At 46.0% G+C, this 26,621-nt stretch overlaps 2 protein-coding genes across 8 annotated transcripts in view; both read left to right on the plus strand.

Annotated features, from left to right (window-relative positions):
- Positions 1–17,429, plus strand: part of EXOC6 (exocyst complex component 6) — a 103,134-nt gene extending 85,705 nt beyond the window's left edge. For 4 of the 7 annotated variants that reach the window (XM_062580092.1, XM_062580093.1, XM_062580090.1 and 1 more), the window contains 2 exons: positions 15,760–15,872; positions 16,282–16,342. In XM_062580092.1, the coding sequence (XP_062436076.1) occupies positions 15,760–15,872; positions 16,282–16,315 (147 nt within the window). In that variant the 3' untranslated portion in view covers positions 16,316–16,342. Of the gene's footprint in view, positions 1–15,759; positions 15,877–16,281; positions 16,343–16,785 lie in introns of those variants that run through there. The other 3 variants (XM_062580095.1, XM_062580094.1, XM_062580091.1) reach the window with 2 other exon arrangements.
- A 991-nt stretch (positions 17,430–18,420) lies between these two features.
- On the plus strand, positions 18,421–26,085 carry LOC134142869 (cytochrome P450 26C1). The gene is made up of 6 exons (XM_062580423.1): positions 18,421–18,612; positions 18,689–18,913; positions 19,043–19,318; positions 21,121–21,276; positions 25,191–25,658; positions 25,738–26,085. Exons 1-6 carry the CDS (start codon positions 18,421–18,423, stop codon positions 26,083–26,085), a joined length of 1,665 nt encoding a protein of 554 aa, XP_062436407.1.
- The last annotated feature ends 536 nt before the right edge of the window (positions 26,086–26,621 follow it).

Consider the following 26,621-nt stretch of genomic DNA (forward strand, 5'->3'; position numbering starts at 1 on the left):
GATATTTGTCAAGAAATCTCTACTGCATATTTAGAAAATAGCAGAATCATGAAGTGCTGGCTCAGCTTGACATAGAGACCTGTAGATAACAGCCTTTGAATCAGAATATAAACCTTATTTCAGTAAGAGTGGCTTTTTTTTTTCTTTAGGTGAATGATAATTTTTAGAACTGAGACAGGAAATGCATTTATTGATTTCATTTGTCATGTGCAGATCAAACACTTGGCTGCTTAGAACAATGCAGTAGAATTCCAGCTTCTAAATGCTACCATGATAGAAATTACTAAGAATCTCCCTGGAGAGATGGATCAAAACAAGTATTACCAAAAAAAAAAAAAAAAAGTAGGCAGAAGCCCCTGCCAAGATTCTTTAGGTGGACATGTCTAAGTCCTCATCTGAATACTACCAAATGTCACAATTAATCAGCTTTCATCTCATCGTCTTAATTATCAGTACTTTCACAAGACAAGGTTTAGGAATAGTTCACCAATCCATTCAAAACCTACAGAACTATTGTTATGATGAGATCTCCTTATTCACATCTCCAGGAAACCCTTCCGTTAAAGTCCTTCCCATAGTTTGAGAGGAATTCCCCTTTAGATCATGATGTAAATGGCTGTATCTTTGGTACCTGAAGCTTTTGTGCCAGTTGTACCCTGTCCATAATGCCAGAACGATGTGTCTGCAAAACTATTTATGATCCCACTCATGCCTTTATCTCTGTCACTTAAGAAACGACATAAATGCAAACTGAAGGTTTTACTTGCGGGAAGTTTTGGATGCATGACTTCCCTGAGATTAGTGAATACGTCATAGGAAGCTGTTGTCTTCCCACTGACAGCCTGTTGCTGCAGAGTCGCTGCTATTGTGCCTAGGCCCTTCTGTAGCCCTGAGCTGATGGATGGAGTCTAGTGGCGGATCTCCCAGCTCCACAGGACTTCCTCCGCGTCCCCTAGGTGGTATGGGCTTCCTCAGCAACAAATGAGCAGTGTTAATTGAAAAACACTAGAGAAGAAAATTTGTGTTTTCCCTCAAGTTATTTGAATTCTGGTAACATCTGTGAGCCCTGGTCATCCATCAGGGAGCCGTGGAGCTCAAAGCTGCGTTAGTGTCTTCAATAGTTTCTGCCCCAAGATTGCTTACATCCTCCAGCCTTAGTTAAGCTGGTAGTATCACTGGTATGTAGTGTATTCTGGGTAATACCCATAACCCATTAACCGTACAGCTTTGCCTTCAGTATTTTTTCAGTTGTGTCAGTCAACAAACACATTTAGATTCCATTCCTTCTCTAAATTGTCTGTCAATCACAGGCAGTAGGTAGAATATCTCATTTTTTTCCTTTTGCTACGGTTTCTTCTGTGGAAAAGAAAGTTGATCTGTCTCTTCTTTCAAAGTTGCCATAGGGCCACTGCAAATTTAATTTAAATCAAAGGAATCTTTGGAAGGAAAAAAAAAAATTGTTCTCTGTTTCAGGACAATAACACAAGAAAGGAAGTAGAGCTTCTTTTCCTGCACAGAATGCCCTCACAAGTCAAGGCTTCCAAAGCTTTGCAGAGACACAGTGCAGCAGGGACTGGAATAACTGAAATGTGGTTAATGATTGTTTAGTAATTTGGGCCATAGTCTAGGACAAATGATGATACCGTCATAGTTGTTTGTACAGTATGTACCGTACTATGACACTGTTCTTCAGCAAGGTGTTTTAGAACTACAGTAAATAAGTAAAAGTAAATAAATTAAAGAATAATAATTCTCAGTATCTTTCTTCCTCCAATTAGTCAGTGAAATTCAGAAGATGAAAACTCCCCATATTTTCTTTCTGTTAGCTCAAAGATGCATATGTAGAATAACAAAAGGAAGGAGTGAATTTCATGCTGGTATTTAGATAAATGAGGTGAAATAATTATACCATAAAGGATTTGACTGAACCAGCATAATGTTCAGCACATATCTACATCATACTGGTTTATACCATATTAGCATTGGTCTCTGAGAGAAGGCTGTCTATTCTGGAACAATTGATCATCTTACAAGTTGCACTACTTTGGAGAATAATGAAATAAAAAATAAAGTTTACATAAAAAAAATTCATGTATAAAGTGTATTTTAGAAACTTTTGGAGAGGGCTTTCTTTAGAGCGTTATTAGCAAAGCGACAGCACAACTTAAAAGACCCAAACAATCACAAAGAGTGATAATGGGAGAAAAAAAAGATGGGAATAAGAATGAAAAAATAATGAATTATAAAGAAAGAATAAACGTCAAAGTTCAAGTAGATAAAAGCAGTAGATGATGGGAGAGAATGGACATAAAGATACAGAATGGATGGACAAAAAAAATTGTGAAAAAATCCATTCCTGTCCATAAATGCATTTTATTGTCATCCCTTTTTTCCGCTTTACGACTTTCATAGCTTATACTGAGAACCGTGAAGAGCGTTATTTTTTAAAAGAGCAGAAAATTAAAGTGGTGATTTTACCCGGAGGAAGGGAAGGATTTACAGCATGCAGAAAAGAGTGTGTAAAGTCCACGAAGCTGTCAAGTTACCTTATTCCCAGGAGGAGACAAGCTTTGCCAGTTTAAATGGCATGCTTTCAGGAAACCATTCCAAGCGCATGCACAACTAGCCCGTGCTATTCCCAAATGCTCAGTGTAATACGATGCAGTTAAACTAGAGGACAATTTTCGTCTTTTGACCCTGTGTCAAACATGTCAGTTGAATAGTTTACATGAGATCTGTAAGAGTACATGGGCTGTCAGGTATTTCTCAAGAGTAGGAAACATGCAGTAGACACACACACACACACACACACAAAAAAAGTGATTTTTAAAAGCTGACTTATTTTTTTAAGTTACAGGAAAAAAGTGCTGAGCCAGTGGCGTGATTCAATGCATTTCTCTCTCTCTTTTTTCTTTTTTTATTATTTTTTTCCTAATTCATATAGGAGATTGAAGCTATGCTTAAGTAAAATGATCTTAAGTCCTACTGCAAGTAGTGTCCCAAAGTTAACATTCATAATAAAACCACAACAGCGGTCTTACCAAATGGTGCCAGTCTGGAGTTCAGATCAAACTCTCTTCTTTCTCTTGGGGCATATGGGAAGGACATCAAAAATGCTCTTTCATTTTAAGCACTAACAGGCTACTGAGTCTTGTGAGGAGTATAGGAGACTTGATCCTAATTTTGATGCTATAATTACAGTGCACATCCATACGATATCTTTGGGAATAGTATTATGTTCAGCATGGTGTCTAAATCTTGCACCCATTGAGTTAGAGGACAGTATAAAAAGTTCATAGTGAGAGAGAATAGTGTTGAATAAATCCTGGACACAAACATGTAGGTAAGTTGGGGGGAGAAGGGGCAGGGAGTGGTGTAACTGATAGATTGAAAAGACACAAGCTGAAAACTCCAATGACAGTGTAAAACATTCCCCATAGCTTAATTAAATAAAACCAATAATATGATTTAAACTTCTTTGGGTTAAAGTTACTTTAATAAGGGTGTTAATGACTAGAGGATTAACACTGCTTACATGTGATAATAGATGTGGTCAGTCAATAAAGGGTGAGAATAATGTTCGTTTAAGAAGCAAAAGAATCTAGCACAGGATTACTCACCAGAAAGGGATAACATTTCAAAGTGGCAAGTAAAATCAGGGGAAGCATTTTTCAAATTGCAGCAGGCATTTGAGGCTGTTTTGTGCTATCATTACTCAGCAGAAGTTTCATGTATAGTGGGATCTATCGGAGGAAACATCTTAAGAAAATACTGTCGTCTGAGAAACGATGAGAAAAGGCATATTCTAAGGAAAAAGATAACTTCTAAGACAAATAATTTCTTGAAGACACATTTCTTAGAAAACTATTGACATTAAGCAGAGAGTTTTTCCTAAAATATTTGTGAAGATAATAAAGCGGAAGAAAGATCTTTTGAGGGAAGGAAAAATAAAAAGGCTGCCAGAAACAATCTAAGTTATCCAGGTCTCTTTTTACTACAACTTTCTAGGTTCAAAGGCCTGCAGTATACCAAGTTAGCTAGGAAAAAAAACAGGCAAAAACCAAATACCAGGGTTTTACATGGGGCACAGAATTTGCTAACGTGTTTTCAGAGCCATTTGATAGATAAATTCATAGTAGTAGCTGAAGACAAAGGTGAAGATTGTCCAGGAATTAATATGTAACTTTTGGCTAGTGATTCTGGCTTTGCTTGTAACTTCTCTGTATTTACATTCCTGAACTACAGATTGTGGTATTCCTTGTCTAGTGGTTCCCAGGTCTAGTACAGCTTTGCCTAAGGGATGTAACTTCATCTGCTGCCGAGGGTAGCTGTGCAAGCATACCCTTGCACTGCTTTAGAAGAAATAACTAGCTGCTTACGGTAAACCGACGATGAGCGCATCCACAAGTGTCTGTGCATTATGGATTGCACTAGATTCTTTTTGTTTGTTTGTTTCTAGATGCAGACAAAGCAGATGCAGTTTTCTGGACTGACATGTCTTAAATTTATTTGAGTGGTTCTCCAAGTACTCTAACTCAGCTCCTGAGATCCTCTGAGATACTTCATCAAAGAGTTGCTACACTTCTATCAGCTTCCTGTAGAGGAACTTTGTGTATAAAACTGCTTTTTCTTTTAGTTTGCGCGAGCTCAGTTTTGTTAACCAGGTAGGTTTATTTAAACAGGTATCTTAATCCAAGAATTAGGCTGAGGAAGTGGAGTTTCAGTTGTGGCAGCTGAGAATCATTAGTGCTATTGCTGACATTTGTATTTTTACACCTACAACTTCAGTGTGCCGTATATATTCTTTAAAATTGAGGCATAGGTCTTACGTAACATGGATGGTATAGCTCTGAGGCATAGTCTTTGAAAAGAACCAAAGAGGATAGGTAGAGCAAATACAGCCTCAGTGAAATATTACATGAACTTTGCTGAAAATGTTGAAGGCTGTGATGGCCACCTAGAAAGGGAATCCAGAGCACAAGGAATCTATTTGATTTTTTTTTTTTTAACTCAGATTTGCAGCTTTTCAGGAACTGCATAAATATTACAACTGAAAAAAGAAAAAAAAACAGTTTGGTTCAGAAATACATACACTCTTGCAGTGAAACAAACTATTTTCTCTTACCTACTGTAGGGCCTCAGGTTACCTCTGTGAAAATGCTATATATTTCACAGCACAGGCTAAGGATCACTGAACTCTGGAGACTAAATGCTGCAGAATGAAGAGATGCTCCTAAACCATATAGAGCTCTGGAGTACCCTCCCGTTAGGCTCAAATCCTCGGTCTGTAATAATGTAATTTCAGTATTCTTAGATGTAATTTCACCTGGTGTTTTGGTCCAGGTCAGAGTACGACAAAATAACTGGAAAGCTGGCACAAGGAAATACCCCATTGTAGCACTAAATAAACAGTTTGCAGTGACGAGGTTGGCTGCTCCTGCCTCAGCTTTGTGGGCTGTGTCTTCGTGTTGGCCACCTCTGCGCGCGCCAGCCCGGTGCCGCGCAGCTGGGCCGTGCTCAGTTATCCTCCCTCAGGCCAGGCCTGGGTTTCCAAAACCCCTCGCTCCGATCCCAGGGGTAAACCCAGAAATTTAAACTTGAAGTTGCAATTATGCTTGGGCAAACCGCTTCAGATGCTGAGATCAGAGCATCTGATGAGATGCAGAGATCTGAGATGAGAGCCAGCATGCTGGCTTCATAGCTTAGAGGGATGAGTGTAGAGGGGCAGTTTGGATTAGTTAGTTCAAAACAGTGTTTTTCAGATAATGACTTTTTGTGGTGTAGTATGTATACATTAACCTTTGGTGAGACTACAGACATCTAGGCTTAGTCACATAGATACTGCTGAATTTTACTTGCAACAGATGGTACAAGAGTATTTGATTCCAAAATGCTTTATGGAAGTTGAAATTAATGTGTTTGGTATTTAAATTTTATTTCGGTTACCCCAAATGAGACTATGTTTAATTAGTCCCACCTTCTCTAAACCAATTAATTTAACCTTTTGATTTTAGCATTTGTGAATTTAGTGAATTACCTTAAATAGAGTCTTACCTGAGGAGTGAGATAAATGATACAGCTTTAATACACACACACAGACACGCATGCACACAAAAGAGGTACTGTGCCACCTCACATGCTATTTATAGCACTATTTCAGAGAAGAGCAAATACTCGAAAGCAAGCTTATTATAAGTCACGTGCAGTTGAAAAAAACGCTCACAGAAAATGGAAGTTTAAATAAACTTTAAAAATTCCCTCTTCAGTTAGGAATGTATTTGGTGAATTTCAGGCTTTAAGTGCAACTTGCAAACCTATCTGTAAAAAAGAAAAAAAAATAAAAAAAAGCAAACTAAGAACAACAACTTTAAATTTAACTGGGATGTTCTAAGTGCTTCTGCATGACTTTAACAGCTCAGATTTTCAAAGTCATCTTCAGATCAGAGGCAGAAGTTGTGTTTGGGGGCTGTAAATATAACTCCTTATATGCTCTTTGAAAGTGTATGCTTTCATATCAGAAGCTCAAAAAATGGTGAATGGCCTGAGCATTGCATAATACACAATTCTTAATCCACACAAATGTTACCATTGATATAATTTTATGCTTTGTCAAAAGGGACTTGGCGTACAGGCCGAGGGGCTACACAGGAGCAATTTGGCCCCAGCCGCTGCTCTTGCAGCATGCCAGGCATCTGCCCTTCCAACTCTTGGCTGTTTCAAGACTCAAAGGACAGTTCTTTTGCTACTAGCCAGTTTATTTTTTAATGATGAGGAAGAACACACTTCATAATAAGGATTATTCGACCTGCAATTAAACAAATCTTCTTTATTGTTGCGGTATTGTATACTGCATAGAGCTTGGCTGCTTATATTTGCCTCGATGACTACGTCTCAGGTACTTTCTTCAGATGTTTCATCTCGGCTGTTTGAAGTATTAATGGGATTTGTAAAAGCTGTACAACATGAGTGCTTTTCTGGTTATGAAAAGGAATAAGCATGACTTCAGCAATAGGTATTTTATTTTGTAGGCAGACTTAAGTACCTTCAAAGAGCCAAAGAGTTAGAAAAAGTATTTGGGTTTACTCTTGAATAAAACAAGACCAGGCATCTCTCAGAATGTACCTCAGGGTCCAGATTCTGGGAAAGTGTTCTGCCCTTTGGGAGAATTTAGGTTATAAAGGATTAGTTTGAACCCAAGGAACTTCTGTTTTTTTCTTATCATAACAACAATTCCCAGTGGTTCAGCTATCATAACCTCTGAGTATGTATATTATACACTTACAAATGTGTTAAAGATTCTATCCCAACATTCAAGATAGTGGCAGATAAGATTTTCACTTACACATTGAAACAGATCCAAGCATTCAAACAAACAGCTGTTTCATTTGTGTGAATATTTAAATGTTTCACATTTAGACACAATTTCTAGATGTCTTTTGCTTAAAAAAAGAGAGAGAAATAAAAAAGAATGCATGTTTTAATGCAGTGGCTTAAAAACTTAGATACTGTCTTTCTAACGCAAACTATCCTTCCTTTGAAAATCAAGGGCTCAGTTTTCAAAGCAGTGCCTAGGAATTTAGCCTGCGACCCCCATTGACACTAATGGGAATTGCATAGCTAAGTCCCTATACCATCACTTTGAAAATGCATTTGTTATAGCAATCCAGAAAAGGGGTAGCATAAACTGTAGGGAGACATTCACAGATCAAGAGATCAATTTACACTGTGAAATACAAAACCGATGTGTGTTATTCCAGTTATGTGAGCAGTAGGGGGGGAATTTTAAAATTCACCACATTCACAAAATAAGTCACCAGGAATAAATAAAACAAAATATTTTGGCAAGTGGCAGACAGACTTGCTAACTAGGCTAACAAGACATTTGTCAGCGGTAAAGAACTCCAACTGATTAAGTGATAATTGAATTTGGTTGATGCAGTGTTATTCAACAGCTAGCAAACTTTGTTCCTTGCGAGTTGAACTTAGATATCTGTATTTTAAGCACTTCTGTTGGTCCTTCGCACCTAGGAAATGTTTAGAGGAACAAGACTTGTCTTTGTCCGGTTCTGCTTCTGGTCGCTTGCATTTTAGTTCCATTCTAGTAAGCACTCTCCTGGTGGGCAGGCTTTAATAAACGGGGAGATAATCTATTTTGCCAGCTAACGGGGATGTTATGCTAACGTTCATACATGGTTTTTGTTGTTAACTCACTGGAAATAAGCGTATACCTATGTAACGTATATTCCCGTGTACTTGTGCACGGAACACGCGGCGCCTGAGAAGAAAGCGGCTTTGTTTTGTAGCTGTGTTACTGCAGCGCGGATGAGTCCCAGTCATAGGCCATGGCCCCATTAGGCTGGCCGGAGTATAAATAAGTGTTTTAACAAAAGGAAGACAATGTCGCCTCAGAGTTTACAAACTGATGAGATTATAGCTCCACTGAAAGGTTACGGTTATGTCAGAAATTATGAAACAACAGTGATTCTGGTTGACACACTTCCTCTGCAGGCAGCGAACTTGCGCGTCCCTCTGGACAGACGGTGGGTGCAGGTACAGCGCGAGCCCCTCGCAACAGGGCCGGTTCGAGGAGTGGGACTGCGGGGGCATCCGGGCATTTACCACGCTTAAAATGAAAAAGTTCCTTCCATTTCTGGAGCTTCTTGAGCACAACCACAACACAATAGTAATAACTGTATTATGGTATATTTGCTGTTCTTGTATCTCAATGGCTTAAGTGACACACAGCTAACAAAAATCACGTTTTTTTTTTCCCTTGGGTTAAAAGCCATGTACTCTCAAGGAAAAACTCATAGTGTTACTGTTCTCTGAAAAAAAAAAAGATTTGGCGTAGCTTGCAGTTGTATATGCTTGGCACCGCTCGTTTCTCAGAAGAGTTCGTCAGTATTCTTGGCTTTGGGGTTTTTTTAATTAAAGAGGTCAAAATCCATTATATCTAAATTTCAAAGAATTTACCAATTAGCTGTAGTCTGCAATGCCCAGCAGGTGGCTTTTATACTATTAAAGGGAGATTGTTTCCATCTCTGATCAAAGCAAAAACAAAACAAAGGAAAATACAGAATATTTTCCTGTGCACAGTGCAAACCACATGCCGTGTAAATTATAGGTGAAAGCTGTGTGTGAGACTGTTCAGTTGTACAACTTCAAGAAAAATTCTGTATCTTTAGCACTATTTCCCGTGAGGATTTCAATGGTAATGTCTAAATCTGTTTAGACTACTGATTAGCTAAGAAGATTAGACAGCTTGCTACTTCCTAAAATGAAGATTTTAGCGTTTTCTTGTTTAAAAGTAAAAACGCACAACGAAGCACAGGAAAGAATTTAGTAGAAATAAAATCAGCAAGAGCTGAGCGTGCTTGACTGTGTCAAGGTGCAAAAAAAAGTTCTAATTGGCACTTTTCAATGAATCTAAACTTCCCAGATTTTTACCTACTTAAAGGAATGTTTGCGACCTTCTGACCCTTTTGTTATCCCTCGCTCAGGCCTTTATTCCGTACGGCTTAGGTATAAAAAAATAAAAAGGTGCGTTAATGGCATAACAGTCCTTTCTGATCACCCTGTGTAAGATGTTTATGCAAAGTGTCAATAGAAGCAATTGGCCTAACAGTGTGACAACCTGCTTTGCTTGGAAATGGGCTAATCTCCTGTTTGGGTTATCCAGAGGTCAGGTGAGGATTTCTTTTTTGCGCTCCCCATGGCGCATGGGTACGTAACCTGCAAACACTGTAGGGCAGAAATCAGGAGCTACTGAGCCTAAGAATGCTACAAAGCTCCTTTTTTTGTTGCTGTTATTAATTCTTGACTTTTTGCTTTCCCTGTGTTTCTCCTCTGTCTCCTTTTAATTTTCCCCCTCCTGGTACCATCCTAGAGAGTCTGGTAGAACATATAATATATGACAATGACAGAGGCTCTGGCAATATCATTATGGGCTGCTTCATTTTTCTGTTTTTCCAAACAGGCATCATCCCTATCTTTTCTGAAGTTCATGTGGAAATCTACTTTAAATCACAGTTTTCCAGGGCTGCCCCTGTTGCCCTGTCACAGCAGGCTGGAACTCAATGAGCGCTCAGGCAAGCATAGCGGCCACGAAATAGGCCTTGGCGGGCTGCACGCTGTGAACTCCTGCCTCAGTGAATCAGCTTCTGTGTGTTTTTATAACTGCCTTTTCTTTTTCCTGTTAATTATGCCCCAAGGCTGTGGAAAGACAGCATTTATCTGTTGAAACAGACTAAGCAGCAAGTGTTCTGACATGTTTATCAGGCAAATTGTACCTGACAAAAGGTAATTACACATGCAATCAAGTCCAGAAGTAACTGGGTGATTAGGGGTTAATAAACTGTTTAGCAAGAGGAATATTCTGCTTGTGAGTGAGGAGAGTGGGCCAGAAGGGCGTAACAGTGATATGTTTTTAAAAAAACAAAACAAAACAATTTTCTTTTGATAGATTATTTGGATTTACGGAAATGTAGGCAGGCTTAAGTGTACAGCTTCTCATTTTTATCACCAGCTCTTGGACCACTGGTGCCTAATTGTACAACCAAAGCAATTTGCTGATACTTGTGATACTTTAGAAGAGATAAGGGCAGCATTCCAGCTTGTACAAAGCTACTACGATAATTTAAAATTAGGAGTATTTGAGCATAGTCAGCCCTGTTGGTGTTGTCGAACGGCTACAGGACCCATTTCCTTCTGTGACACCTCTGTTGCTGAGCTGACCGGGGATAGCTAGTTCCCAAAGCTGCATGCTCTTCCAGGCTGCCAAGCAGTTGCCCAAAAGCAAAAAAGGAAAGAGCGTTTATATGATATCTGAGGATGTGACAGAGGTTCAAACAACTTGGGAAGGGCTACATGCCTGATCCCAGCAACTCCTAGTGCGCAGAGTTGTTGCGTAGTTACCAGATGGCCTAAATAGAGGGCTGTGGCTGAGCTCCTCCAGAGCTTAGGTAACAAAAGACAAAGCACTACTGAGCAATGATTACGGTTAGTTTATGTGCACACGTGGCCGTGTCACCTAGGTGTTGGGAAAACGTGAGAGTTCTGAGCTTGAAGAATAAGTGCAGATGCCCTGTATGAAACCTGAATCCTATCCGTAAAATCTTAAGACTTCTTTTTCCCTTTGGTATCAATTTTCTATTAATTTGCATTAAACAAATCCATGTCTCTGTTAGCTGTCAAGTTCTTGAAGTAGGACCTCTTTAACAGATAGTTTAGTGTCTTCTACAATGATATTGTTGTGTTTAAGGTCAGAAGTCTTATAAGCAGAAATAGCAACCTTTTCTGTGGCATGACAGGAATATAACCTTCCTTTTATTTATTTTTTTTTCAAAACGTGGTTTATTTCTGGCAGAGAGAGCTTATGTTAGACACCTAAAAGGCATTTAGAAAATACATAGACAGGAACAGAAGGTTAGAAGAGGCAAGTGTAGAACAGCAAAGGCCTTTAGTTTTATGTATATATGTATTAGATAGATATATAAAATATAGATGTGCTATATAGATGTAGTAGGAATATAAACATAATTAATAATGAGTTGGTTTGAGAGGGCAACCCTATTTCACATACAGTGAAAGGAGCTTGCTTTCTGGTCTTCAGCCGTGATGTTCTCAAGATGTTGGATGAAGGTTCCCTTCCATCACACTTTTAGAAGAGGCAAATCATCCAAATAAGGCAGAAGTGTACACCCTCTGCCGTGGTAGCCAGTCTGTTGGATGCTCCATGTGGTATACTAGAGAGGGCAGAGCTTTTCCCATGTTCCTTCTCCGTAACGATTCTCTCTCTCACTTTCTATTGTAATTTTGAAGTATGCAGTGCATGTTCTAACCTTGAAGTAGTGTGTGGACAGCCAGTAGTGCAAATGTGATGTGTTACACTGAACGGATTTTGATTGATTTTTAGATAGGAAAAAAATTATTGCCAGGACCTACTGTGTGCACTTACTTACAGTGCATGTAACTGTGGACCTTTCCTTGATAATGTATGTCATTTTCAGTTACTGTCACGGTTATAGCAACAGTTTTAGTAGATAAAATAGTAGTAGGGAAATGCTGATCTAATTTGGCCTTTAAGACCTTGATTCTGGTTGCCACAATAAGAACCAGTATCGTAGGACCAGCAGATTCTCCAGTACTTAGTGCTTTACAACTGAGAAGCCATGAGGTGAGTTCACTTGAACTTACATGCCATAAATGTTTTGGTTAATTATAGCTGATACTCTTTTTTGGCAAAATTAACATTTTTATGATGAGACTTGCCCTTGATATAATTTTTCTTTTTACGCATTAATGGCAATTACAGTATTTAAAACCTCAGAGATTTATAACCTTATTTTATTTCAGTGGAATTTAACATATCCCACATATTACATCTCCGTAGTATGAGTCACGTCAGTATGTCAGGCCAAATCCACAAATTATTTCCATTATATCTTCACCTTGAGTATTGTGTAACATTACCAAACGTTGTTCCCTCTCCTTGTGGTTTGCACACACCTGGTCCCTGTCACATTGTAAGATAATTTTAATATGCATCTATTGTGAATGAAAATACAGCAAAAATACAGGGGGGAAATGTCCTTTTTTTTCTTAAAAAAGGTTAGTTTTTCAAGATAACTTTCTTGTAGCTGTGTACATGAATTAAAAAAGAGACTTTTTGCACCTTCATGTTTTTCTGTAACTTTTGAGAATCTTTCTATGTGAGTGTTGAGATAGCTCTATCCTCTACTAAAATAATATTAATTTACCACAGGATTAGGCAGCCCAGTGCTTTATTATGAGCTTTGTATTTCCAAGAATATGTTCACACCACATGAAGTAGCCCAAATAGTTTTCTCTGTATTGGAATGGGTGGACCATCTTCCAGGTCATGGCCAAGAGCGAAGGAGAATTTTGGGCTGTGCTCAGGAGAAGTTTCGTATGGGTGGATTGAAGCTATTTGCCATACGCGTGATGGGGTCAGCAGCCCATTTCTGCCCGACTGGCCTTGCCAGGCTACTGGCTGCTTGCCAGCCTGCTCCCCTGGGAAACCGCGTGTGCTCACTATACCTCTGCTAAGTGCCAAGTCAGATGCAGGTGATGTGAGTGGCCAGGACACCGATCTGAAGTGTTGCACACCAGGCAGCTCTTGCCCACCCACAGTGTACAGTACGTACTGTCAAAGCCCATTACATACAGCAATATGCCACAGTCCAGAACTGCAGCTGTGAGGGGGGCAAAACACTCAATATGTAACTGTGCACAGCAGCGGTCCAGTCCCCAGCAATGTCTGCAGTCTTCTGTCACAGTTGCTGCAGCAGCAGTGCACATTGGTCATGCTGCAGCCCCCAAACGTGTGCACGGGAGGAAGGGAGGGAGTTACGATCGGGTAGCATGTGTCATTTGATTGCAAATCCCTGGTTCTTCAGGTGACTTGCCACATGTCATGACAGCTGCTTTAATTTAAGAGATTTAGTAGCATAAGGCTGGTTGTGTGCAGTGCTTTGAGCAAGCGTGGAGAAAGGAAGGAGCTGTATTAGCGTTGGGCATACGCCCTTTGCTGAGAGTGTTTCCAGTGGTGTTCACCTCGTTGGAGCTGGGTCCATCTGGGAGTGGACAGAGTGTGCTTGTGGTCTCCTGGGACGTATTTTACTTTGTGAGTTGCAAAGCAGCGAGCTACACAATCTGTTTAGGACCTGAGTGCTTATCTGTGTTTAATCAAATGACAAATTAGGTCTAATCTGCCACCACAGGCATCAGTATCACTAATAAGTCCCAGAGCTGCAACGTGATCTGATGGCTAATTCAAATACTGGAAGTATGGTATAAAAATTGCTCATGTGTTATTAGCAGGAAAGTTTCTTTGGACTTGTCAGTACTTAATTTTATCAGTGATCAATAGCTTCGGGTTACGTATTACTGAAGAGATACAAAGCCTGAATGTTGTTTAGGACTTACCCAGCATCTTCAATATAGATGTTACAATATATCTAAGAAATTAAATCTTTTACCTTGGATTTGCTGAACACAACCACTGCAAGAACATTGGCATGGTCCTTTCCTATGAACCATCTCCCGTGTGGAGCCTCTGACCAGTGGTGTGGTAATTAGTAGCATTTATTAACGCATTTGGCTTGCTTCTCTGGAAGGGAGGGAAAATGAAGTCTCCAGATCATGTAGGGTCTGTGTTCCTGTTGCTGTCAGCTTTGTCCTCCTCAGCTTGTGTTCTGCATCTGCCAATCCATCCTCTTTCCTCTCTTCTGACTGTGGCCTGCTTTTGAGTGTGTCGTACAGCCCCCGTGAGCACTGTTGACTACTGTAACATGGGTAATCAGCAACAGGTAACACGCAGCAGCAAGTAAGCCCATGGGTTTCACAAATGCCACTAATTCCTGGGTTATCAGAGCCTTCCCAAGTTTGTTTGCTCAGTGACTAAAGGTGAGTGTGTTCTCTCCAGGTCAGTGGGAGAATTGATGTGCTCATCCTTAGAAAGCACTTTGTGAGAAAGAACTATTTGTATTTGATCTTGAAAGCTGCATGGATATGTAGCCAGGAGAGAATGAAATAGCCTCCTTGCTTTTTATGTACCATTCACCCAAATGCAATACTCAAATATAAAATATAGTTCTAGATGTCACTGAGGTTTTTGATGGTCCCCGGAGGACTTTGGAACAACTGAGCATTAACTACATTTTCGTGTAAGACTATATTACAAATAGGGGATGAGTAACTACAGCACTAGTCTATATAACAATTCTTAAAGTGGTTTTGTTACAGCAAATCCTTTCCCACACCACCTTTCCAGGCATTGCCAATATAGCCAAACCCCCAGGCAAACAGGGGCTCCAGCTTGCACGGAGGACCCTACTCAGTGAAGCACTCTGGGCACCACAGCCAGGGATGTGGGGTTGCTAATACTTCCCCAAGGCAAATTTGGCTACCACAGGGCAGCCTTGTTCTGCCAAGCCCCCGTTAGCCCTCTGTGGTGGGGTGAAGCCAGACACCAAACGCAGGTGCCTGGGAGCACCTCAGCATTGATGTCAACGGGAGCAGGACGCGCTGCCCCCCACTCTGCCTGCCTGCAGGTAGCTTTGGGAAATGCTGCTCCAAGCAGAGGTGCCTGTGCCCAGGCAGGGAGCCCGGGCACACGTGACCATGACCGTGGCACTGGGGAAGTGGCGGTTTGGCTCCTCGAGAGGGAATGGGCTTTGAGGGCTGGTGAGGGTGCTGGCTGCTAAAAGCTAGGCTTTGCATTACCTTGTAAAAGCAAGCTGTTTTGTTGAACAGTAACCTCAAAACTGAGAATCAAAGACCTGACTTGAATCTGCAGCTGGATGAGGACCATGCCTGGGGGTTTCTTCTTTTGCCCTGCCTAAGTGCTTTGGGTTTGTTTGGGTGAGAAGCGCACCCAGGGCTCTGGGCAGAGTTGAGGGGATCAGTCACCGTGGAGAGTCCAGCAGTTGTTTAATTCACTCAATTGAAATTACCTGAACCTCTGGTTTAAATTACCTTGAGCATGAAGAGCAACAACTATCCCCATCTCCCTCCCCAAAATACCAAAGTATGAGGTCTGTTAGCGTCTCCTGTTAGGGCTAAACCTGCACCCCTGCCTCCCCAGTGCACGGAGTGATGTGAAAAGGGTTTAGAGAAACAAATGGGCAAGAGATGGGGCTGGGGTTTAGTGGCCGAGGCTGGGGATTCCTCCTCGCAGAGCCGGCCCCGGGCTGCTGCTGTGCGCCCTGACATCTCCCCCCCCCCCTTCTCCCGCAGCTCCTGGACCTCTTCATGGTGTGGGACTGGTCGACCTACCTCGCTGATTACGGGCAGTCCACCTCCAAGTACCTGCGGGTCAGCCCCAGCACGGCCCTCACACTCCTGGAGAAGTAAGTGCGGGGCGCGGCGGCGGCGGGAGCGGCGCCCGCTGCCGCCGGGAGCGGGGCCCGGAGCGGGGCCGGGGCCGGGAGCGGGAGCGGGGCCCGGAGCGGGGCCGGCGGCAGCGGCGGGTTTCCCGGCGCCGGGAGCCCGCGGCCCCGCTCCGGCGCCGCCGCTGCCGCTGCCCCGAGCTGCCGCTTTGCACAGACAAACGCGTGCGAGTCCCTGGTCGGAAGCCTGGAGCGTTTAAACGGCCCCGGGCGGGGGATCTGGAGGGGGCAGGTTGAAAGGAGCCGCGTTTCTGCCGGCCGGGTATCAGCCTGCTCTGTAAAACCGAACCAAAATGCCCTGTGATTTAACGGCATTTTTCTAACTGTGTTTTCTTTCCTCTCTTGCCCGCGATGGATGTGTATTTTGCAGAGTTCACAGAGGGTACGTATCCCCTATATTATAAAGTGTATCCCCCCCCAATTTATTTCCCAATTTTCTTTTTTTTCTTTCTTTTTTTTTTTTAATCGTTCATGTTTGAGTCTAGCAATAACGGTTTCGGGCAATTTATTGATGAAGAAAGCGCTCGTTCAGTGAGCCTAGACTTACCATAGAGGTAGATGGTACTAAGGGATTTTCTGTTTCATTTCTCACACGATTGGTAGGGCCAGTTTCCTGCTAAAGGGCTATTTGCTCAATACTTACAGGCGATTTATGAAGTAATATTTGTTAAAACGAGTTCCGTATTGCGGAAGTTTAATTTAAGAGCACATAGATAACAGCTTTTGTAATCTTTCAGTTCTTCTTAACACAAAGATCAAAAGAGGAAGGAAAGTAAACCTATTTGAATAGACGGATTTTTTCCTTCTCAAATTATGTTTCTAATGTGTCGTGTCATTTGGTTTTTCTTTTTTTTTCTTCCTTTCTTTCCCCCAGAATGAAAGACACTAGCAAAAAGAACAACATTTTTGCTCAGTTCAGGAAGAATGATCGTGACAAGCAGAAGCTAATAGAGACCGTAGTAAAGCAACTTAGGGGTTTAGTGAATGGTATGTCCCAGCATACATAGGTCTGTTAAATCAACTGTATCTCGTCATGCCAAGAGGTATTTCTTAGCCACTATTTCTACTAGGCAAACAGTGGTATTTGTTTGACCGAGTAAAGAAAAAATGCAATAGACGGCTTGTACGCGGCGTCTTCAGTAAACAGTTCTTTGTATGTATTTTTAATGGATCGAATACTATTTTATATATTGTAAACAAATGGTGAAAAATGAGACTGTACAATAAAAAACAGATCAATCGTATTGTACATGGAACAGCTGAACTGTAAATATTATTTAAGTGGTGGTACACTTGATGTCCAAAGTCTTGGTCTGAGTAGAAATTATTTGAGAAATGATCCCTTAGTTGCTGTTTTCTGGATAAATCCTAATTTAATTTTTTTTTAATGTTGAGATACTTGCATTTCGGGTGCTGCCTGCCATTTTCCTGCATTAAATGTATATTAGCCTTAAGGTGATTGAACATAATTTTGTATATCAGATTTTGTAGTCTGGAGGTATGAAAAAAAATCTTCTGTTTTTCTTTTTTTTTTTTTTTTTTTTTTTTTTTTTTTTTTTTTTTGTGTTAGTACCTTTGAAAACTACCTGAGAATTAGACTTGATACTTATTCAGCGTTAGGGCTTGTAGGCTTTGTTCTCCAAAAGGGTTTAATCTTGAGTTTGTGAATGTAAATAGCCCTTGAGTGTGACTTTTCTGTTCCTCAGGGTTACCATTTCTCACCGTACTTTTGTAAGACCCCGGCTCCTTTCCCCCGGGTTGCCGTGCGGGCCGGAGCCGCCGCCGCCGGCTTCGGGCCGCCGCCGCGGTCGCAGGCGCTTTCCGCGGCGCGTCCCGCGGCCGCGCTCGTTCCCTCTCCCCTCCGGGCTATTTCAGACACGAAGCGGATGTCTAACGAATACAAACCAAATGCAACGTGTAAAAAATAATAATATAATACTGTACATTTCGCCGCATTTTTAAGTTATTGACGGTCTAAATACAGTAATATAAACCTCACTCGTATGTGTGTTTAATTGCACGCTTTAAAACGCACCCGAGTTTGGTGGGAGGTGGGGGGGGAACCTGCGCGGCGGCGGCTCTCCGCGGCGGGCGACCCGAGGGGACGGCGAGGGGCGAGGGGCCGGCGCCCGCCGCGGGTGGGGTGCGGGTCGCCCCGAGGGGACGGCGAGGGGCCGGCGCCCGCCGCGGGTGGGGTGGGGTGGGGGGGCGCCCGGAGGGGGCGGGCGCCGGGCGCCGGGGAGGAGGGAGCCGCCGCCGCCGCCGCCCGCGCCCCTCGGCTCTGCCGGCTCCAATCACCGCACTTGGCCGCGCTGCTTAAATATGCAGCGGAGACGTCATCTCCGAAGGTGGATCGGGAGTCAGTGGCCAATATCTATATAAATGTGGCCGAGGGGCGAGGAGGGAAGAGGAGGCGAGCCGGGGCGGCCCGGCAGCACCCTTGGTGCAGCGACCGCCCCCGCGGAGCCCCGCGGAGCCCCGCGCCCCCGGGCCGGACCCCGCGGGGGCGATGCCGGCGGGGCTCTCCTGGCCCGCGGCCGCCGCCGCGGCGCTGCTGGCCCTGGCGCTGCTGGTGGCCCTGTGCCGGGCCCTGTGGGCGCTGCGCTGGAGCCTGAGCAGGGACCGTGTCAGCGCCCTGCCCCTGCCCAAGGGCTCCATGGGCTGGCCCTTCTTCGGGGAGACCCTGCACTGGCTGCTGCAGGTAAGGCGCGGGGGCGTCTGGCCAGGGTGCGGAGGGGCTGGCGGGAGCCCCCGGCTGACTCCCGGCTCGTCCCCAGGGCTCCCGCTTCCACAGCTCCCGGCGAGAGCGGTACGGCAACGTCTTCAAGACCCACCTGCTGGGCCGCCCCGTGGTCCGGGTGACGGGCGCCGAGAATGTCCGCAAGATCCTGCTGGGGGAGGACACGCTCGTCAGCGCGCAGTGGCCGCAGAGCACCCAGATCATCCTGGGCTCCCACACCCTGCTTGGCTCCATCGGCGACCTGCACCGCCAGCGCCGCAAGGTGAGCCCTGCAGCCGCCCCAACGCGGCACGCGGCCCAGGCAGCACCTCTTGCCCGGGCTTGGCCCTCGGCGGCACCCTGGGTCCCCCCGCTTTAACCGACTGCCCCTGTTCCCCCTTTCTCCTCCTAGATCCTGGCCAGAGTGTTCAGCCATGCCGCCCTGGAGAGCTACCTCCCGCGGATCCAGAAGGTTGTGAGATGGGAGCTGCGGGGCTGGTGCATGGAGCCGGGCTCCATCGCAGTTTATTCCTCCGCTAAAACCTTAACTTTCCGCATTGCAGCTCGGATTCTGCTGGGACTCCGTCTGGAGGAAAAGCAGTTCAAGGACCTGGCCAAAACCTTTGACCAGATGGTGGAGAACCTCTTTTCCCTGCCCCTGAACATACCCTTCAGCGGGTTGCGCAAGGTACTGCCACCTGCCCCGCTCCCTCTGAGCAGGGGTGCTGGCCTGGGCCCCGCAGCACGCACCCCCGTGTCTCCAGGCCTGTCATGCAGACCCCAGTGGGCTGGAGCGGCCTCTTCTGTAGAACCCTGTGCCATGCTGAGGGCCCGGCATGCTGCCCACCCCAGCTGCCCACCCTCCAGCCTCCCTCCTCCTCTTGCCCACTCCTGCTTGCTTCCAGCACCTCCCTGTGCTGGTTCCAGCTCTGTTGTTCAGTGTGGGGCTGTCACACACCTTGCTGGAGCCATTCCCCCAGGATGAGTTTCAGCTCCTCCAAGGCTCTATTTTCTGCTAAGCAGCTTTTCAGGCCCCCTCTGCTCAGGTTATCAGTGTGCCCACTGCCTGCTCTCCTCCCCCAGCCCATGCATTGCCCATGCTGGCTCTGGTTAATCCATCACGTCTGGTCCTGTCCCATCTCATCCTGCCTGGGCTCATCGTACCAGCCCATGGCAGAGGGGTCTGTGGGTATGAGGAGATGGCAGGTGGGAGCAGCAGGGACCTCTGTGCACTTCAGAGCAGGCTAAGGGTGCCAGACCCACTGACAGACCTTGGTGTCTTGTCCCCCAGCAGCAAAGGGACGGCGAGGAGTCCTGGAGGGGGACGTATCAGAGGGGCAATCTCCTGTCTCTTCAAACCCGTTTTTCCCTATCAGCTTGCCCTTTCTGATCTGCCTCCTTGTGCTCCTGCGTCCCACCCCTCTTCTCCCATTTCAAACTCCTTCTCCTCAGGTTTTGGGTTCTTCACCCCTCCAGGCCCTTTTCTGCCACAATCCGCATCTCCTGGCTCTTTCAGCAAGGTCTTGTCCAGTCTCCGAGTTTTCCGCTCTGAGCTCTACCCCTCCAGATCACCTTCCTCAACCAGTCCTACTTCTCCTCCAGCTTCCTTGCAGCTCTTCTATGCTGGTTCACAGCTTTTGTTTCCTTGTCCACAGAGTTTCCCCTTGCAGGTTGCTACCAGTGTGAACTTTCAGCACCTTCCCATTCCTCCTGTCCTCTCTCAGCTCAGACACAGTCTGTCTGGCCCTAAACCAGCCTCTTCAACTTGCATTTAGCTCCCTTTTTCCTTCCTGTTGTTTGCCATCCCATTCCCCTTGCCCAGTCTTTTCCATCTCAACTCTGAATCCTTGTATCTTCTTCCCAACATCTGGTCATGGCCACTCTTCATCCCAAACCTCTGTCTCTTCTGGCTTTTGAGGGAGGCATCATGCTACAAAGCCACACTCTGTGACTCAGTCCATCCCCATTTTGCACAGAGATCTTCTTAAATATTTTGCTGCACAGGAGAACAAATCTACTGGAGATGAGCTGGGTGAGATTATCACATCCTTAGCTAATGTACTTCAGAAAAGCCACTCATTTGTTACTGCGCCAGTAATAGTTCCGTGCTTCCTAGGCTCAGTTTTATTAAACTACCTATTTTGTCCCTTTGGACAAGCCTCTTTTGGACCTAACAAGACTGAGTTTGTTCACTGCAGGCCCCTCTGGAATCAGTACTGTGGGTTTACTGCTGTCTTTTCCCCACAAAGCTTTTCTTGGGACTTGCTGTATTTGATTCACAACAGAAAGACAAAAGAATTTGCTGCAGTTCAACCGAAGACAAAAGCATCTCGCCAAACCGCTACTTCTTGCAAGGCTTTGGGGCTGGGCGATGGATTAAGCTGGTTTTGCTGTTACTGATCTTGGGATTAAGGATGCCCACATTTGGGGTCCCCTCTGGATGGGGGGGCAGTTCCTAAGGCTCTCCTGACCTGTGTCTGCCTTCTGCAGGGAATCAAAGCACGGGACATGCTACACAAGCACATGGAGAAGGCTATACAGGAAAAACTACAGAAAAACAGCTCGGAAGATCATAGTGATGCTCTGGATTTCATAATAAACAGTGCCAAGGAGCACGGCAAAGAATTCACGATGCAGGAGCTAAAGGTAACAAGATGCCCCTTTGCTGTTTCCCTTCTGACCTGGCAGCTGTTTGGGTGATCTGGGCTGAGGCAAGGGAGGAGGGTTAAGTAGGGTCCTACATCGAGCTGCTGGCTCCTGCCCTCCTCTTACCAACTCTGAGGACACCATCTCCAAGGCAAGCAGGAGAGCTCGGACTCAGTGTGCTCTGCTATGTGCCTGCCCTTATGTGTCAGTGCCCATGTAAAACAGCTCATCTTCCTTGTGGAAACAGACACTCCAGAGACTGAAGAGGGCTGAGGGTGGATGGGGACCTCACTTGGAGTAGGTGCTAGAGCAAAGCAGGTGTCTAAACAGCTCTTAGCCCTCTGGCCAGCACACAAGGTGGTAGGCAGCATACTACTTATATATATGGTCTTGTAGGATTGCATCTCTGTGTGTTAGAGCAGAATTGGTACTTAAAATGTAAATAAATACTCTTTAACACTTGCTCCTCGTTGCCTCCTGGCTTCAGCCTGGCTCAGAGATGTTGCTATTAGGGTTATGCAGCTGTGACAAGGCTCTGCACAGCACAGTGTACTCAATAGCCCTCAGATATTATTATCTTGGAAATATTAAAGCTAGTTGTGTGCTCCCTGAACACTCCTCAACACATAGCATAGCAAGGCCTATAGATAATGTCACCACACTCCTTGGGGCTGTGAGCCCAGAAATCTCTGAGCCAATACCCCAAAATTGGTCCAGAGGTGAGATGATAGATTGAAGGTCATTCCCGATCATGTAGTCATTAATGGTGTCACGTAGCCTGTGGGTGTTTGTGCTGAGATAATGAACACGCAACATCCCCATGACGTAGGGTCAGCTCCAGCAGTCCTTATGAAGCAAAACTACCGACGGGAAGCGAAGGGCATTTCGTCAAAGAACTTGGGAAAAAAATGTCTTTAGGACCATATCATTCATAAATCCAGATCATTCGGTGTCAGTGAAAAATATGAGATTAGATTTATAGGACAAGTTTTGAAACTGTTTTGCATGGGTGCAATAGCTGAATATAGTTTAAAAGTAATGAACACACATAGTACTGCTGGGTTTTTTAGATACTTAAGGGAAACTGTCTCAAGACAAATATTTTGTAAAAGTGTAATCTGTAAATAATTCTAAAGTATTTGAAAGACGTTACAGAGACTATGAGATACAGTTAGAATGAGCATATATTATAACACTAAACAGAAAAATCTTAAGACAATAATTGCCAAATCAAAATTTGATTGATTAGGATTGATTAATCTCTGGTAGGTTGCGCGTGTACCTCCCACATCATGTCTCTGGCTCTGATCACAAACGGACAACCGCGGTAGGATGTTGTGTTTCACATAGGGACTTAGAAGGACTCAGCCAGGTGATTTGGGTGATAGTCTGTTCAGAAGCTGTCTTGTAACGGTACAGTTACAAACTTTCTACCTTGTCTGTATTTAGCAAAACTACTTGCAAACTGCACTGCGTATACTTGTAACATGGTGACATTAGTCACTGTAATAAAACAGAGTAGAGCTCTCATCCACTGAAATGGTCTACTTGGGCCAAAAATTCAGAGCTGACTTCAAGTCATGGATACATAACTTGGAGAGACACTCCAAACACTAGTGGACACTAGTTACCAATTTGCTTTTTGTTCAAACGATTTGAAGGAAGATGTTGCATTTTCTCAGGCTGTAATTTGCACTGGTAGCATGAACTCAGCAAGAGCCTTGAAATATAAAGATCATTAAAAACCATAGCACTTTGCCAACAGTAGTATCTCAAAAAGTTTAAAACCTTGGAAGGCTTAAAAAAAAAATCCTTGCAGAGTAGCAGCTGTCAGTGGTTGAGTTGGTGGGACAGGTATGCAGGACCTGCCAAGTCCCCAGTGGGGAGCTGGGCTTTAGCACCGGGCAGTAGTGCCAGAGCTGTGGAATCTAAGAGATTTATTTCCATTTGGGTCTCTTATCTTTCTGTGAAAGCAGAAATTGCTAGTGGTGTCTGCAGGAGGTAGTGTAGGGAGCAAGGTGGGAACTGTCATTTCAGGGCTTTTACTCCAGCTGAAGATGCCTTTGAGCTGCACTTTGGTGAAAAAAACCTTGCAATCCAGCCAGTACGTGGTGCTGGGGACCAGTAGCAAAGAATAATCCCTGTTATATTATCCAAGGCCCACCTGACTTGGCTTCTGCTACCTTAAGGCTTCAGGTGGCCTTTCCTGTGTTTTTGGTTTCTCCACTCCAGAAACAGTATCAGAACAATGTCAAATCAAGATACGTAGTTGTGTGAAAGGAAACGACTCTGATTCCCTCGGAGGTTTCGGTGCTGCTCTACCAGTGGCCTGAGCGATTAGGGCTCAGCAGGGCCAGCCGGGTCCCAGCACCTCCCAGGCACTCGGCGCTCATCTCCTGGGCTTCTCCCTTGGCTTTTGCGTCCATCCTCCAGCCCTTGCACTCCCAGCCCCGTGGCACGGTGCCACAGAGACTTTCAGATAATGCTGTAAATTAAATCCCAGCTATACTGAATCCAAAGAGAGGTTTGTTTGGTTTTTGTTTGTTTGTTTGTTTGTTTTTTGCCCTTGAGATTTCACTGGGATCCAGAGTTCATTGACATTATTCTGGCAATTTTCCTATCAGTTCCTCCTTTTAGTTTGCTGGTATTGGAAGGGAGTGAGAGGCTCAGTGCAGTTCCTGGCATTTGTTTTTGCATCTTGTGCATCCTGAGCAGCAGCTGATCACTAAGGCATTGCCCCCCCACCCTCAAAATGCAGCAGGGGATTTGACTGCAAGATGCGTAGGAGGGTTGTCCTAGTGAAGGACACTGTCAAGCACAAGCAGCGAAGTAGCTGCCTAATGCTTAGCCACATTCGTCTTAAACCTAAACATTTTCATTCTGGCTTTGCGTATAGGATAGGAGAAATGGGATGCTCATTCTGTAACTTTGCCTGGGTTAGATGTTGGTTCGTGGCTGCTCTAGCTGTAGGCAACATTAGCAGGCTGCCAAGAGCCTTTAACTGTCAGAGGATTATTTTCCAGTTTATCGCAGGGCCCTGCAAATAGCCCACAGCAACCTGCGAGGGCTGCGCTGTACAGCGCCTGCGCTGGGTCCGTACTGGAGGCTGGGGTCGGCGATCTGCAACAAGGCACTGAGTGAATTATGGATGTGGCTGTGCTGTGATGTGTTTGAGCTGGTTAACCTGCAAACTCTTTATGGACACCTCTGCTACGGAGCTATCAGGAACACTGCCATCCTTCAAGCTGTTAGACTTAAAAAAGCAAGTCCTTTGCCCGAGTTGTAGATCCCAACGGAGTAGCTCCCTGCCAGCTACAGGACCTCCTGGGCTGACTTGCTATAGCAAAGGTTTTTCTACTTTTCACTCTGCTGGCTTGAGTCCTCCTCCTCACAAGCAGATGGTTGATTTTAACTGGAGATGGATCAGATGCAACCTGTCTTAGCTGCTAGGGCACCTAGCACATACACATCAACATGCAGCCTCACAACTCCCAGCTGGCCAGAAAAGCTGGCCATGAGGAGCAACTGGCAGATGAAGGCGAAAAAGCTTAATGCTTAAAGTGAACTTTCCTCAGTATGCTAAAATATACGTTAAAATGCTTGTTAAAATCCGTAAATCTTGGGAGGACTACTCAGAAGGGCTGGGTTGGACGTGGTGGGTACCCATCTCAGCTGTGTTTCTGCACCCGTCCCTTGGCAAGCGGATGTCCGCTTCTGTATGAAGTGGATGCGTAAGGGTCTGTCTCCCCTTGGTGCCCGCTGACCCCACGTGGGCGCAGGCTTGCGGAGAGCAGCAGGGAAGCCCTGGGCTCTCTGCACAGGGACGAATCCTGCAAAGGTGAAAACGGTGGGAAAATTCAATCGCAGCCAGGCTAAAATGTCTTCCGAACCTGTCACCTTCCCTCCTTTCCCAGGAGTCAGCCATTGAGCTCATCTTTGCCGCCTTCTTCACCACGGCTAGTGCCAGCACCTCTCTGATCCTCCTGCTGCTCAAACACCCCTCGGCCATTGAAAGAATCAGGCAGGAGCTGGTGTCCCACGAGCTGCACAGGTGGTGCCGGTGCGATGCCGCAGGACTCTGCCCGGGCAGCGGCGGGGGGAAGCGGCCGCCCCTCGCCGCAGCCGGAGATGCCGGCAAGGACCAGAGCCGGCCCCCGGGTGCACCGGCGGACGGGGAGCCCGGCGGCGGCCGCTTCCCGCAGCCTGGCGGTGCCCGGAGCGGGCAGGAGCCGCCGGAGCCGGGCTGCCGCTGCCTGGCGGGTGTCAGCCTGGAGAAGCTGAGCCGCCTGCGCTACCTGGACTGTGTGGTCAAGGAGGTGCTGCGGCTGCTGCCGCCCGTCTCCGGAGGCTACAGGACGGCGCTGCGGACCTTCGAGCTGGATGTAAGTGGCCCCCTCCCCACGCCGGCGGGCCGCCTCCAGCACGGTGGCGGCCCCACGTAACGCTCCCCTCCTCCCGCAGGGCTACCAGATCCCCAAGGGCTGGAGCGTGGTGTACAGCATCCGTGACACGCACGAGACGGCCGCCGTCTACCGCAGCCCCCCCAGCGGCTTCGACCCGGACCGCTTCAGCACCGCCCGGCCGGAGGCTCCCGGCCGCTTCCACTACATCCCCTTCGGCGGCGGGGCGCGGAGCTGCATCGGCGCCGAGCTGGCGCGGGCCATCCTCAAGCTGCTGGCCATCGAGCTGGTCAGCACGGCCCGCTGGGAGCTGGCCACCCCCGCCTACCCCGCCATGCAGACCGTGCCCATCGTGCACCCCGTCGACGGGCTGCAGCTCTACTTTCGGCCCCTGCAGCCCGAGGCCTGAGCCGGCGACGCGGCGCCCCGGGGCCCCTCCGCGGCCGCGCGCCCTGCCCCGGTCACCGCTGAGCAAAGTCCCACCGGTTTTATATATATTTTCCACCAGCCCTGGGGGAAGGAAGGGGCGACAAAATACAGGCAACGGGCGCGGGCGGCAGAAACCTGGCCCCGCAGCGAAGGCTGCCCTGCATCGTCCCCCAGGGATGCTACAGCAGCGGCGAGGAGAGTGTCCTGCCTCACCGGGGCTTTTCAGAGAGGTGAAAAAGAGGGGAAACGGCCTGGGGAGCGGGCAGCACAGCGCAAATCTGCCTCCCTCCCCCTCGCCCCGATCACCTTTAGCTAGAGCAGTAGGGTATAAATGCGTTTTTATTGTAAATATTTCATCCAGTTCCTGCGTTTCCCATCAGAGCCGACACCAAGAGGCCGCGTCGCGTCAAGTGCCTGCTCGGGCTCTGCGCCGCAGCCCCCGTCCCCGTGCCCCCGGCCGCGCTGCCCGGCTGCTGCCACCCCGAGGGAGCGGGCTGCAGCCGGGGAGGGGGCTCT

This window comes from Rhea pennata, chromosome 7 (genome assembly GCF_028389875.1).
Source record: "Rhea pennata isolate bPtePen1 chromosome 7, bPtePen1.pri, whole genome shotgun sequence".
Taxonomy (NCBI): Eukaryota; Metazoa; Chordata; class Aves; order Rheiformes; family Rheidae; genus Rhea; species Rhea pennata.

Bases quoted from the DNA above. Each gene is read 5' to 3' on its own strand.
- LOC134142869 (XM_062580423.1), top strand. From the start codon at position 18,421: ATGCCGGCGGGGCTCTCCTGGCCCGCGGCCGCCGCCGCGGCGCTGCTG. The intron at 19,319-21,120 runs GTACTGCCACCT...TGCCTTCTGCAG, and splicing joins CCTTCAGCGGGTTGCGCAAG to GGAATCAAAGCACGGGACAT. The intron at 25,659-25,737 runs GTAAGTGGCCCC...CTCCTCCCGCAG, and splicing joins TGCGGACCTTCGAGCTGGAT to GGCTACCAGATCCCCAAGGG.